Genomic DNA, 12,817 nt, shown 5'->3' on the forward strand with positions numbered 1-12,817 from the left:
CTTGTTGGGCTTTCTAGTGGTAACTCCTTTTCCCCTCTCAATCCTGTCCTCTGCCTTGACTCCATCGAGGAAGGTCCAGCTTCGCCACTTGATCTGTAATAAATTACACACGCAGGTTAGATGCTGGTAGCTCCCTTGGGGTTTTCTCCCCAGCTGTCACTGCAGTAAAATGGGCCCATTCTGCACCCATCTGACCCTTCCCCCTGCTGTGTCCACAGCTGCAATTTGAAAGCCTTGACTCACTCTTAGCCCTGAACTGGAGGCAAATCCCAGCTCTGTGCATTCTGCTTGGAGCAGTCCGGTCTGTTGTCATCAAACCTCAGAAAGCAGTAACTTCACTTCTCCTGCAGAGGGGTGTGGGGAGCATTCTGCTGCTCGGGAGCTAACTCTGGTGGGAACTCATTGCCAGCGCAGGAAGATGAGTGGGCTACCAGTCCACAAGATGTCCTCATTGCCGGTGTCTCCATTTGCCAGTGCAGGAAGATGAGTGGGCTACCAGTCCAGGCAGTAACGACAGGACCCACGGTGTGTGAGAGAGGGTTAGAGGGTCAGAAGCACACCGGGTTCTCTGTTTGTACCTCACGGCCCTGATTACTTTCACAGGAGTGCAATGAATTATTCTGGAGAGACTCTTCCGGCCATTTGATGTAACCATGAAAATCTTATTTTGAAACTCTGTGATTTTTAAAAAATATTCTAATATTCACCAGCATTCTCCAGAAGTGAACCACATACAGCTTTAATGTCCCACCAACCTGATGTGTGCAGACTTTATGAAACAAACCAAAGCTGTGTCCAAGGTCTCCTTGGATTCTTTTGGTTGAATGATTTCAGAAATGTTGTTTGGATTTTGACCATTCATTTTAGGTTTTATCCTTCAACTGGTTTATTTTTTTCCCCCTAAAGTAGAAATCCAGCTTTACTTTTCCCCTCTGCCCTTGGGAGTATTCAGTCAATCTTCATTAATGCATCTGGTACTTGTATGAGATTGGAACAGCAGAGATAAAACAAACCTTTCCCAGGCAGTGCCTTTGTAACCTCAGTCACTGCCTCATTCAGATTCTGAACCCACTGGAGACCATTTTACATTTGAGAAGTGGTTAGTTCTGAAGATTTTGTAGTTTGAGCCTAAAGATCAAGGTTTATAAATCATGACTGGAAGGAAGACTTTATATCGCCTTTAAATTAAAGCTGACCTGTAGGATTATAGGGGCTGTTTTAAAGCAGAAATCATGACAGTTGATTTACAGAAAGGAAGACCGCCTTGTGTAAAGCAAACATGTTAATTGTTCATTCCAGATGTTGAAAGATAAATGTTGGCCCAGGGCCAAATGCATGCTCACTAACATCTCATGCTAGAGATGGCACCTCTGCCTGTGTGGCACTTAGGTGGTGCTGCACTGGGAGTATTAACCCAGACCCTGTGCTTGGAATCCTGAAGTGGGACTTCAATCCATGGTCCATGAGCATTGCCCAACGAACAGCAGCTTTGCTTGGAGGATGACTTCATATTCAGCACCTAGTTTGGGTTCCTCAGGCAGGTTTTGACAAATTAAACACAAATTCCATAATCAAAGTCGATTTTATTGTCATATGCATAATTACATACACAGATGCAATGGAAAAACTTGCAACAGCATCACAGGCAACGTGTCATCAAATTAGATATAACTTATACTCGTCTTTAACAAGGAAGTGCAATTAAAAATAAAATATCTATTTCAATGTTAGGTGGTTAGGTTCTGGTGATTAGGATTTTGCCAGCTGGTTCAAGTACTGGATAGTTGAAGGGAAGTAGCTGTTCTTGATCCTGGTGGTGTGGAACTTCAGGTTTCTGTACCTCCTTCCAATTGGTTCCCAAAAAGTGGGGGCTTCGATGGAATTTGCTTTCTGCATATATTACTGATGGTGACGAGAACTCCCCATGATGTATTGGGCAGAGTCCATTGCTCTCTTATGTTCCCGTACATTTCAGATCACCGTGTGGAGACTGTCTTGAGATGGAAAAACTCAGTGTGAATGATAAAACAGTAAATGGCCCATACCCACAGAATTCCTGCATGCTAGACCTTCCCTTGCCTTGGGCAGGTCCCAAACAACCAACTTGTACCAGGAGGCTGCCTGCCACCTGATCATTAAGATGCAACATTTCTAAGTGTAACTAACAAGGAAGTACCAATCTCTTTCTGGAATGAATCCCACTATGTTATAGGGAGGCAGCGAACTGCCCTGGAAATACTAGAAATTGTGATGGGTTGGGACACTTTTTTCTTCCAAGATGATTTGTAGTGAGGAGTGGGAAATGTCATCGTTATGATAGGACCCATTGATTTGATAATTTTATTCAGAATTGTAGAAGACTAGTGCCTCGGAAACTGGTCTTTTTGGCCAGTCTGAGCCTTTCTGAGGTTTCTGGCTGTTTAAAAATATAAATGATAGGATGGGGATGTGTCCCTTGGATTGGTAAATTGGTAAATTGATTTATTATTGTTATGAGTCCTAAGATGCAATGAAAACCTTTGAATATCCTCCATATGCATCATTTCGTCACATTAATAGTACAAAGGAAAATCAATAACAATGTAGATTGTAGTGTTACAGAGAAGGTGCAGTGCAGGCAGAAAATAGGAAGCAAGGGCCAAATGAGATAGACGGTGAGGTGAAGAGTCTATCTTATCTTACCAAGGGACTGACTGTTCAGTAGGATAGAGGCTGTCCTTGAGTCTGGTGTTACACGCCTTCAGGCCTTTTAAAAAATCTTCTGCTTGATAGGACAGGGGAGAAGAGCAGTGTCTGAAGGGTCTTTGATTGTGTTGGCTGCTATTTGGAGGCATAGTTGAAGCTGTTTTCCACAAAGCGCTGAGCTGTGGCCATCTCTCTCTGGAGTTTCTTGTGGGTTTGAACAGAGCAGTTGCCACAGAGTGAGGGTTCAATCCCAGAAGCTTCTGGTTGCAAGCCATGCAAGAAATGGCAGTGCTCCTGCACGATGTTGCCTGGGAAACTAAACTGCATTGTTGCACGGAGCTGCTGTCATTGCTCACTCTGACAGCAGCACGTTTTTACAGTAGCAGAAAGTAGTGTTTGGAGCACCACTTGTGTTGATCCCTATCAGGAGTTTCTATCCTCAAACTGCCGCAAGATGTCAATGTGACCCCCTCACCAGACCCATGCCAATATTCCCTCTAAGGTGTGCACACGCACAAATCTTATGCTGCCAGCGCATCGAGGAATTTAAACTGCGCACAAAAGGTTGTCACCCTCTAGCTCATTAGCATGTTAAGTATATTTCACAATTGTACACAAATGCATTTCCTTTACTGGTTTCTGATGCATTGACAATGTGGAGTTTATGATGATTTGTCTGCAGATTTCAGAACTGGCTTATTTATACTGTTTTTATTGAAGAAATTATTCATTGCACACATGCAGTTGTCACTGGGCAAAGAATTGCACAGTGCAAGATTTTTGTGCACACTGGTCATTACAAATTAGAGGGAATATTGCCTGTGGCCAACCCCTAATCTCCTGGTTGGGCCTCTGACAATTTGCCTTTTCTTCACCCAACGTGGACCTGTTTCCAGGCTCATGCGATTTGGCGCGACTGCACTTTGTGGTAGTTCCATGAGCGATTGAACAGCTCCTGGAGAAATTGACTGCGTGACAGTCCCCGTGTTACCTACCTAACACGGATAGCTCCCCTGTTCATTGCTCTGAGGAAATTCAGGGCCTTTAATTTGAGTAAAGACAGTTTTGAGATAGATTATAAAGAGTAAGGAATGTTACCTTCACAATGTTAGTAATTGTGTCTCAAAGATCGTAAATCTTGTACTACAATGAAAGTCAGGAATTTGATAAATATTGGTTATGGCTTTGCTACTGAATAGCAATTATCTCTCGTAATCCCTCAGGGTTCCCTGTGTGTATGTTTATAAATGTTATAACAGTCAGAGGGAGCATCTTAAAATAACATTTATTGTGGAATGGCCCGTTGGTTGGATTTAAGACATGATTCACGGTGGAGCTTATCAAAAGGCTTAACTCTGTATGTGCTGAGGTTTCTTTCATGATTATTGTCTTAATTACAAAGTGTTGGGAGGGAGCATAGGCAGATGTTCACTTGCTTTGAAGGACCAATGCCTTTGGGATAATGTAACGTTAATTTGATGGAAAGCACTGAGCATAATTTCCGTCTCATTAATGTGTGTGCTGGAATAGATCTTTAAAGAAATACAATAACAAGCGAGAGGAAGGAAGTGAAGGGGTACTTGCTTCGCCTTTCACGTGTTCAGGATGTTCCACAGTGCCATAAGCTTCCTACACTAGAGACGGCTTCTATGATTTAATTATCACATGCAAATCTAAGCATGCAGTGAATTGTGCCATTTACGTTAGCAACCAACACAACCTAAGGTTTTGCAGTGTGGGGGATATCAGCCTACAAGTGTTGTCACACTTTCTAGAGCCAACATAGCATTCTTGCCATGTTCACAGCACGAGCACCTTACCGCTTTCTTTCTGCGCGTGCGCACGCACACTCACTCCTCTAACCTCAGGACTGGCTTTCTTTGGGCCACCAGCCTCCAGTGGACTCACAGACCCAGGGATTTTGTCAACAGCCCTTTTGACTTCCAGACTTCATCGACCTTTGCACTTTGATCTTTGGTATTGACCCCAGGATTTGACAGTGAGGACCCTGATCTGCAGACTCGCTGATGATGGAACCCTGAACACTTCACGAATACAGTGAGGTACAGGTACAAGGAAAATCGTCTTTGTGGCAGCACCATTGGTGTGCAGGTACAGACACCACGCAGAATACAAATTGCACATAAGTTATACGAGAGAGTGAAGAGCAAAAAAAATCTACAAAACAAGTTAGTTTAGAAAGAAGTACAATCCATGCTGGTGCAAGAGGTGGTCAATAGTGTTTCATTGCTGAGCTGGGTTAAGGTTGTACAAGCTGATTCTAGAACCGGATGGTTGTAGGAAAGTATCTTTTCCTGAACCTGGTGGTGTGGGATTTCAGGTTTCTGCATCTCCTACCTGATGTTAGCAGCAAGAAGAGCGCACGGCCCTGATGGTGGGGATCCTTCATGATAGGTGCCTCCTGTAGATGTTCTCAATGGTGGGGAGGGCTATGTTCATGGTGGACTTGGGTAAGTCTATTATTTTCTGCAGCTTCTTGTGTTCCAGTGTTAGAATTGCAGAACAGTGAAATTGCTGAAACGTGAATAATCTAACTATGGGTCTTGTCTGTCTCACACCTTCTACCTCCTGGCCGATTGCAATGTGGTGATTCTAAGTGGAAGCCTAATCTAGTAATCAGGTAAATGTAGGATTCTACAGCCATCATCTCATAGCAGGGCACAGTAGTTCTCTTGAGTCTAATATTTATCTCTCAAACACTTTTGCTCTGTTTATTTTTAAAAAAACTCAGATAGTCAAGTTATAATTCTGCTGGCCTTGGGAGCCTGGTGTGTGCATAGATTTCCTGCAATCCCATAATGACCGTATTTCACCTATGAAGCTTTGGACAATCTGATGATGTGGTTTACGCTACAGGAGTGCAAGTCTTGATGGCATTGGAGAGGGTCCAGAGGATTTTCGTGACAATGATCCTGAGAATGAAAGAGTTGATGTATGAGGAACATTTGATGGCTCTGGACCTGTACTCAATTGAGTTTAGAAGAATGAGGGGGGATCACATTGAAATCTACTGAATGTTGAATGGCCTAGACAGAGTGGATGCGGAGAGGATGCCTCCGATGGTGGACGAGGTCACAGAATATAAGTCCCTTTAGAACAGAGATGAGGAGGAATTTCTTTAGCTAGAAAATGGTGAATTTGTAGAATTCATTGCCATAAATGGTTGTGGAGGCCAAGTCATTGTGTATGTTTAAAGTGGGGATTGATAGGTTATTGATTAGTAAGGGTGTCAAAGGTTACGGAGAGAAGGCATGAAAATCGGGTTGAGAAGGAAAATAAAATAGCCATGATGAAATGGCAGAGCTTTGGCCCATTGAGACCGCTCTGCCATTTCATCATGGCCATTTTATTTATATGACATATGATCTTTATATTTAAAAGCCAGAGATTCTGGATGTAGGGTGTTCAAAAGCAGCCATTTTTGGAGGTCATGTTGTAAACATTTTCTATTTTATGTTGCACTCTTTAATTTTTGCTGTTCACCTTGGAGGAACTTGATAGAATGCCAGCAGGAGATGGTAGAGGATGAGATTGGGAATGAGAGGGGCACAGTGTAGAGGGGTTCTTAGGTTTGAACACTCTGGGCAGTTCTCACCAGTAGTGTCCCTTCTGACACAGCCCCAAACTCTCAGGTGAATGGACGCCTTGGTTCTCTGGAACTAAGCAGATGAGTGCAATCCATTAAGACAACAGTGTCTGCTCACCTCTCCTCACCAATGTCTTCCCTGGCCCTTTGCCAACTACTTTGTCCACTGGTCCACTGGCTCTTTTCCCTTCTGATGTTTTCACCCCCTGGTTCCCCATACAGTGCAGTGAAGCTCCCCTTCAGACTGTGTGCTGGGCAGGAGGAATTTCTGGAAAGAGAACCAACCCACCCTCCTGTTTCACTCTATTTTACAAGGAGAATTATTTGAAGAGAGTAATCTATACGCCATAGATCAGGTGACAGTGCTTCGAAATACAGCAGATTCTGGTTAATTGGGACAGCTGCTTCTTTGGGACAACACTTAAAGAACAAAAGCTAATTGAGAAAATAGAGAGGATTCCTTTTGCTTATTTGGAACACTATGCCAGTTAATTGGGACTGCTGCTGTACAGTTTCTAACTGGGGTCAGTTGTGTGCAGTTGTGTGGCCGTTAGACACTACGCTATGCTTAGAGCAATCAGTTTCTAAATAGCGTCAGTTGTGCGTGTTTGTGTTCAAAAAGCAGTGACTTTTGGTACTGACAGTTGGTAAAAAATAAGCAGAACAATAATTCAGAACTGTTTTGCTCACTACGGTTTCAAGTATTCAGGCTTAGAGATGCCAAAAACAGCCGGGCGTGAAAATGAAATGATTTCACTACTTCAGCCATTTAGGAACTATGAAGAATTTGAAGGTATCAATAATCATCTTGAATGTTACAAAGAAAATAAAGATTTGGAGGATGCAATTTGTCAATAGCATTGTATGAAGGCAGTCCATTATCTGCATTAAGAGTCTGTGCTGAATTTACTGTCAAGCAAAAAACATGGCAACATAGACAGGATGAAATCTTCTATTGATAACTATTAAGATCTAATGCACAGTTTTATCATACTGCAGTAGTGTTGATAGTCTTCTAATTAGTTCTGTTTTACATTTAAATACATAATTTGTTTCTCTTTTTTATACCCTTATTATTTCAGTGAAACTTTGCTAATTGGGGCAGCTGCTGAATTGGGGAAAAATGTACTGGTCCCAATGTGTTACAATTCACTGGAACCTACTCTAACTGGAATTCTTATATTATTGTCGCCTGCACAGTGAGTGATTGTCTTAGTCACTTTTCTTGTGCTCGCAAGACACTGTTGGACATTCTCAGTGTGAGATTCTGCAACGCTGATCTACTGACTTACTGGCAGATGGGAAGGCAGGCGATGTGGGAGCTGTGTGGTCTCGGTCGTAGTCAGGACTAGGCCTCAAACCACGGTGTCACTTGTTTGCAATTGTCCGGGGGGAGCCGTCGGAGTTGGACGCTTCACCAAATTATCGGGGCAGTGTGCTGCGGCATCCAGGCTGGAGTTGGTGCTACACCCTAGCGTTCACTTGGCTGAAGACAAGCCTATTGTGTTCAACTGCAGACGGCCGTAACATTCATGGACTCAAGGTCTTGGATTTTTTTCTGTGTGCGTGACTGTATTTTACCAATATTTTATATGCTCATTGTCTTGTGTGCTGTTTGTGCCTTGTACTGGGTATGACTGTTGGTGCTGTGTTTTGCACTTTAGCCCCAGAGTAATGCTGTTTCATTTGGCTGTATTCATGAATGGCTGAATGATGATTGAACTTGAACTTGAAAAGCGTAGTTTTGCAAGCCATTCAATTCAAAACACAAGTCCGTTGAGGTAGTACAAGGGAAAAGCAATAACAGATTGCAGAACAAGAGAAAATCAAAGTAATAAACACAAAAAGCCAGAGGAACTCAGTGGGCCAGGCAGCATCTATGGAAGAGAGTAAACCGTCAATGTTTCGGACCAAAACCCTTAGTCAGGACTGGCAAAAGAGAAGAGATCACCCCTTTTTCTCGTCCTGATGAAGTGTCTCAGCCTGAAACGTCGACTATTTACTCTTTTCCGTAGATCAGCCTGGTCTGCTGAGTTACTCCGGCTTTTTGTGTGTGTTACTAGATTGCAGAAGATAGTGCTACAATTACAGAGAAATGCAGTGCAGGGTCATAATGAGGTATGTCATGAGGTCCAACTTTCATCTCCACGTACAGAAGGTCTGTTTAAGTCTTATAATGGCAGTCTTCAAGCCAGGTGTTGTGTGTTCTGAGGCTTTCAGGATAATGAAATGTTAAGCAATTCAGGGTGAGGTATTCCGTCACTTTGTCTATATGACAAGGATCCAAGAAGTAATAAGGTTTTGGTGTATTGCGCTGCTGAATGAGGCATTTGGTCCTGAGCTTCAGTATTTAATAGATGGACTGTAGCAGATCACAAAGGTTTTCTGCTATCATCCCCATCTCCTGCCAGCTGGGGGGACGAAGGCAGCAGATCTACCCCATTATAATGGGAGAATCGTAACTGTGTCCAAATTGTGGAGCCCTCTGGCCTAGAGCACTGAGGAAACGCCTTCAGCAGAACGGCTGCTGTGTTTGATGAATGTATTTCACCATTCCCCACCAACCCCCTCCCCCATGTCTTCTCGAGGGCAATTAGGGATTGGCAATAATTTCTGACCTTAAACGTGATGTAGGTGAACAAGAACATTCCTAAACACAAGAGATTCTGCAGATGCTGGAAGTTCAGAGCAATGTACATAAAATGCTAGAGGAAATAGCAGGTCTGGCAGCATCCACGGAAATGAATAAACCATCGACACTTTGGGCCAAAACCCTTCATCAGGACTTAAAAGGAAGGGGGAAGACACCAGAGTAAAAAGGTGGAGGGAGGGGGTGGAGGACCAGCTTGAATGTGATAGGTGGAGCCTGGTTGGTGAGGAGGATAAAGGGCCGGAGATGAAGGAATCTGATGGAAGATTAGAGTGGACCGTGGGAGAAAGGGAAGAAGGAGGATCACCAGGGAGAGGTATGGAGAAGAGGTAAAAGGCCATTGTGGAGAATAGAAGGGGGAGAGGGGAAAAGTAAGGAGAGGTTACCGGAAGAAGAAATCAATGTTCTTCCCATGTGGTTAGAGTCTACCTAGAAGGAATATGAGGTGTTGCTCTTCCATCCCGAGGACAACACAGTGGCGTTAGGAATTAAGATGGCATGCCACTGGGAAATTCCACTCTTGGCAGATGGAGCAGATGTGCTTGACAAAGCATTCCCCGAATTTTTGTCGGGTCTCACCATTGTAGAGGAGGCCGCATCAGGAGCACCAGATACAATTGTCGACCCCAGTAGATTCGCAGGTGGAGTGTTGCCTCGCATGGAAGGACTGTTTGGGCCCTGAATGGAGGTAAGGGAAGAGGTGAATGGGCAGGTGCAACATTTCTGTTGCTTGCGGTGTTATGTGCTAGGAGAGAGATTAGTGGGGAGGGGCGAATGGACAAAGGAATCACAGAATGAATGACCACTGCAGAAAATGGAGGGAAAGGGGAAGGTGGTAGGTTCCTGTCGAATGAAGATGGTGGAAGTTGCAGAGAATGATGTGTTGGATCTGGAGGCTCATGTTGTGGTAAAAAAAAAATCCCTGTGTTCTCTGATTGGTTCGTTTACTTTTTTTTACATTTGACCTTCCTCAAAATAGTAAAAGATGCAAAATAAAATGTTCTACACTAATTATTATAGCAAAAATAATCCCAGTGTGGAAGTCACAGAACTAAATTTACAGAGCAGTCTCAATCTCACTGATGTAATACAGGTTCAAGGGGCCAAATGGACAGTCTGTTCCTATCCCAGTGCAACTAAACTTCTGTGTGTGTGATTTATTCTTAGATTGAAATTACAATGGGCTGTCATTGCTGTGTGTGAAATATTCTGCTTGTGTGAAACGTAACGTTAAGTTTGTTGTTTTCTTTTTGCAGATCTCCCTTTCCCTGTGCAGTGGGAGTGAGAAAATCCAGGCACAGTTAGGGTGCTTTGGTGAGACTGTGAGATTATAAATCTCATTGAGGACCCTTGATGAACATTGACCGATGCAGCAGTTCTGATGTGCAAAGTAGCCAGGAATCCTGTCGTTCAGGAGAAGCTAATGAAGCTTTGTTATACGAGACTTGAGACAGATTGTGACGAGAAGATCTGCAGATGCTGGAAATCCAAGCAACACACACAAAATGTTGGGGGAACTCAGCAGGCCAGGCAGCGTCTATGGAAAAGAGTAGATAGTCGTGTTTGGACCCTTCATTGGGACTCGGACCAAAACATTGTCTGTTTACTCTTTTCTGAGTTCCTCCAGTATTTTGTGTGTGTTGTTCAAGATAGATTAGTTTTGTTTCTTGGAACAAAGACCAAGGTGGATTGGCATCAGTTAAGCAACAACCTACATCTGTCGAAGAAGGAGGAAGGAAACTGTCCCCTGAGTCATGAAAATACACTGTAAACATCAAGGTGAAAGCCTGCTGTGGTTTGGACTACTCATTCACTTGATTAGCACAAGAATTTCTGCAGAAACTGGAGGAACTCAGCAGGTCAGGCAGCATCCATGGAAATAAGCAAACAGCTGACATTTCGGGCCATGCCCTTCTTCAGGGTGGAAAGGAAGGGGGGAAGATTCCAGAATAAAAAAGGTGGGGGGTGAGGGGGAAGAGGATAGGTAGAAGGTGATAAGTGAAGCCAAGCAGGTGGAAAAGGTAAAGGACTGGAGAGGAAACAATCTGATAAGAGAAGAGAGAAGACCTTAGGAGAAAATGAAGGAGGGGGGGCACCAGCAGGAGTTGATAGGCAGATGAGAAGAGGTTAGAGGTCAGAGTGGAGAATAAAAGAAGAGGGAAAGGGGAGGGAAAAAATGTTTTACTGGAAGGATAAATAGACATTCATGCCATCAGGTTGGAGACGACTACAGAGACGGGATGTAAAGTCTTGCTCTTTCACTCTGTGGGACAAACGGACAAACGTGTCGGAAGGGGAATGGAAAGCGAATTAAAATGTTTGGCCACTGGGAGCTTCTGATTTAGGTGGATAGAGCGGAGGGGCTCGACGATGTGGTCCCTCAATTTACGATGGGTCTCACCAATGTAGAGGAGGCAGCATCGGGTGCTCCGGATACAATAGAGGATTCCAGCAGATTCACAGGTGAAGTGTTACCTCACCTGCGAGTCTGCTGTTTGGGGCCCTGAATGGAGGTGAGGGAGGAGGTGAGTGGGCAGGTGTGGCACTTTGGCTGTTTGCAGGGATGAGTAGTGGCAGGGAGATTAGTGAGGAGGGACAAATGGACAAGGGAATCATGGATCCCAGAGGAAAGCAGAGAGTGGGTGAGTAAAGATGAGTTTGGTTGTAGAAGATGGCAAAAGCTGTGGAAAATAACCTGTTGAACGTGGAGGCTTGTGGGTGGTGGGTAAGGACAAGAGGAACTCTATCCCTGTTAAGGGAGAGAGAAGGTGGGGTGAGCGCTGATGTCCGGGAAATAGAGGAGATGCAGGTGAAGGCAGCATCAACGGTGCACTTGCATGATCTCTGAGACAAAGGATTCAAAATCATTGCCTCTTCAATGCATTTAAAGTGTTTGTGGTGACTTGCTGAAATGAACGCAGTTCCTGACGCAACAGAATTGTCTGCGCGTGCTTTGTAACTCGGTGTGAGATAATAAATGCTAGTTCTTTTTTTGTGCAAGCTCTTTGAATAAATCGACAATGAATCTTTCTGTATTGTATCCCTCCTCCTGCCCTTTGTGATGACATTAAAATAAAGGCACTCTATAGTTCCCACCCCCGTGGGAAGCAGAGGCAGTTGTGATGTTCATTATTTGAAACACACTTTGTTGTCATGGTTACTCAAAACAGCATCTTATTTCTAACGGAGTAAAGATTACCTATAGGAAGTATCTGGAGATGCTCTTGAATTGCCAAGGCATAACAAGTGCTGGCAAATAGGATTAGTGGAGAAGGGTACAAACATGATGGCTAGCATGGTCATTGTGGGCTGAATGGACTGTTTCTGTGCTGTGAGAATCTATGAAGATCAAAAGGTGATCACTAATTTACACGATGACACTTGGGTTAGATAGTATGATTAATAAGTGATTGACTAACTTTGTTCATCTGCACATCAGGGATGACTCTCATGAGAAGGATGGATTCAGAGACCTGTTCGTTTTGATGTTGGCGAATGACCTGTTCACTGGTGTCACTTCTTTTCCAATCTGTTTGGTTGCAGGCTCTCAGTTTCTGTGCAAGTCACCCGCTATTGCAGATATTGTCATTCTGGTGGATGGCTCCTGGAGCATTGGCCGTCTTAACTTCCGACTTGTGCGACTGTTTTTGGAGAACTTGGTTAGTGCTTTCAATGTAGATTCTGACAAAACCAGAATAGGTGAGTCCATCTTCCCGCAACACCGTGAAAATATCCGCTTGATTTTTGTCTAAATCTGTTCAAATTGAAGGATCTATGATCACCTGTGATACAGAAAGATTCCCAATTATCATCACCTATACTAGAGGCAGGTTCCCAAACATCATTGCCTGTATTGGAACCAAGTTCCTGATTAT

The 12,817-nt window shown here is 43.8% G+C and overlaps 1 protein-coding gene across 4 annotated transcripts in view; it reads left to right on the plus strand.

Moving 5' to 3' along the window:
• Window positions 1-12,817, plus strand: part of col14a1a (collagen, type XIV, alpha 1a) — a 219,484-nt gene that overhangs the window by 68,249 nt on the left and 138,418 nt on the right. For all 4 annotated transcript variants that reach the window (XM_073050216.1, XM_073050223.1, XM_073050227.1 and 1 more), the window contains exon 6: window positions 12,486-12,641. In XM_073050216.1, coding sequence (XP_072906317.1) covers window positions 12,486-12,641 — 156 coding nt within the window. The remainder of the gene's footprint in view (window positions 1-12,485; window positions 12,642-12,817) is intronic.

Source organism: Hemitrygon akajei, chromosome 1 (genome assembly GCF_048418815.1).
Source record: "Hemitrygon akajei chromosome 1, sHemAka1.3, whole genome shotgun sequence".
Taxonomy (NCBI): domain Eukaryota; kingdom Metazoa; phylum Chordata; class Chondrichthyes; order Myliobatiformes; family Dasyatidae; genus Hemitrygon; species Hemitrygon akajei.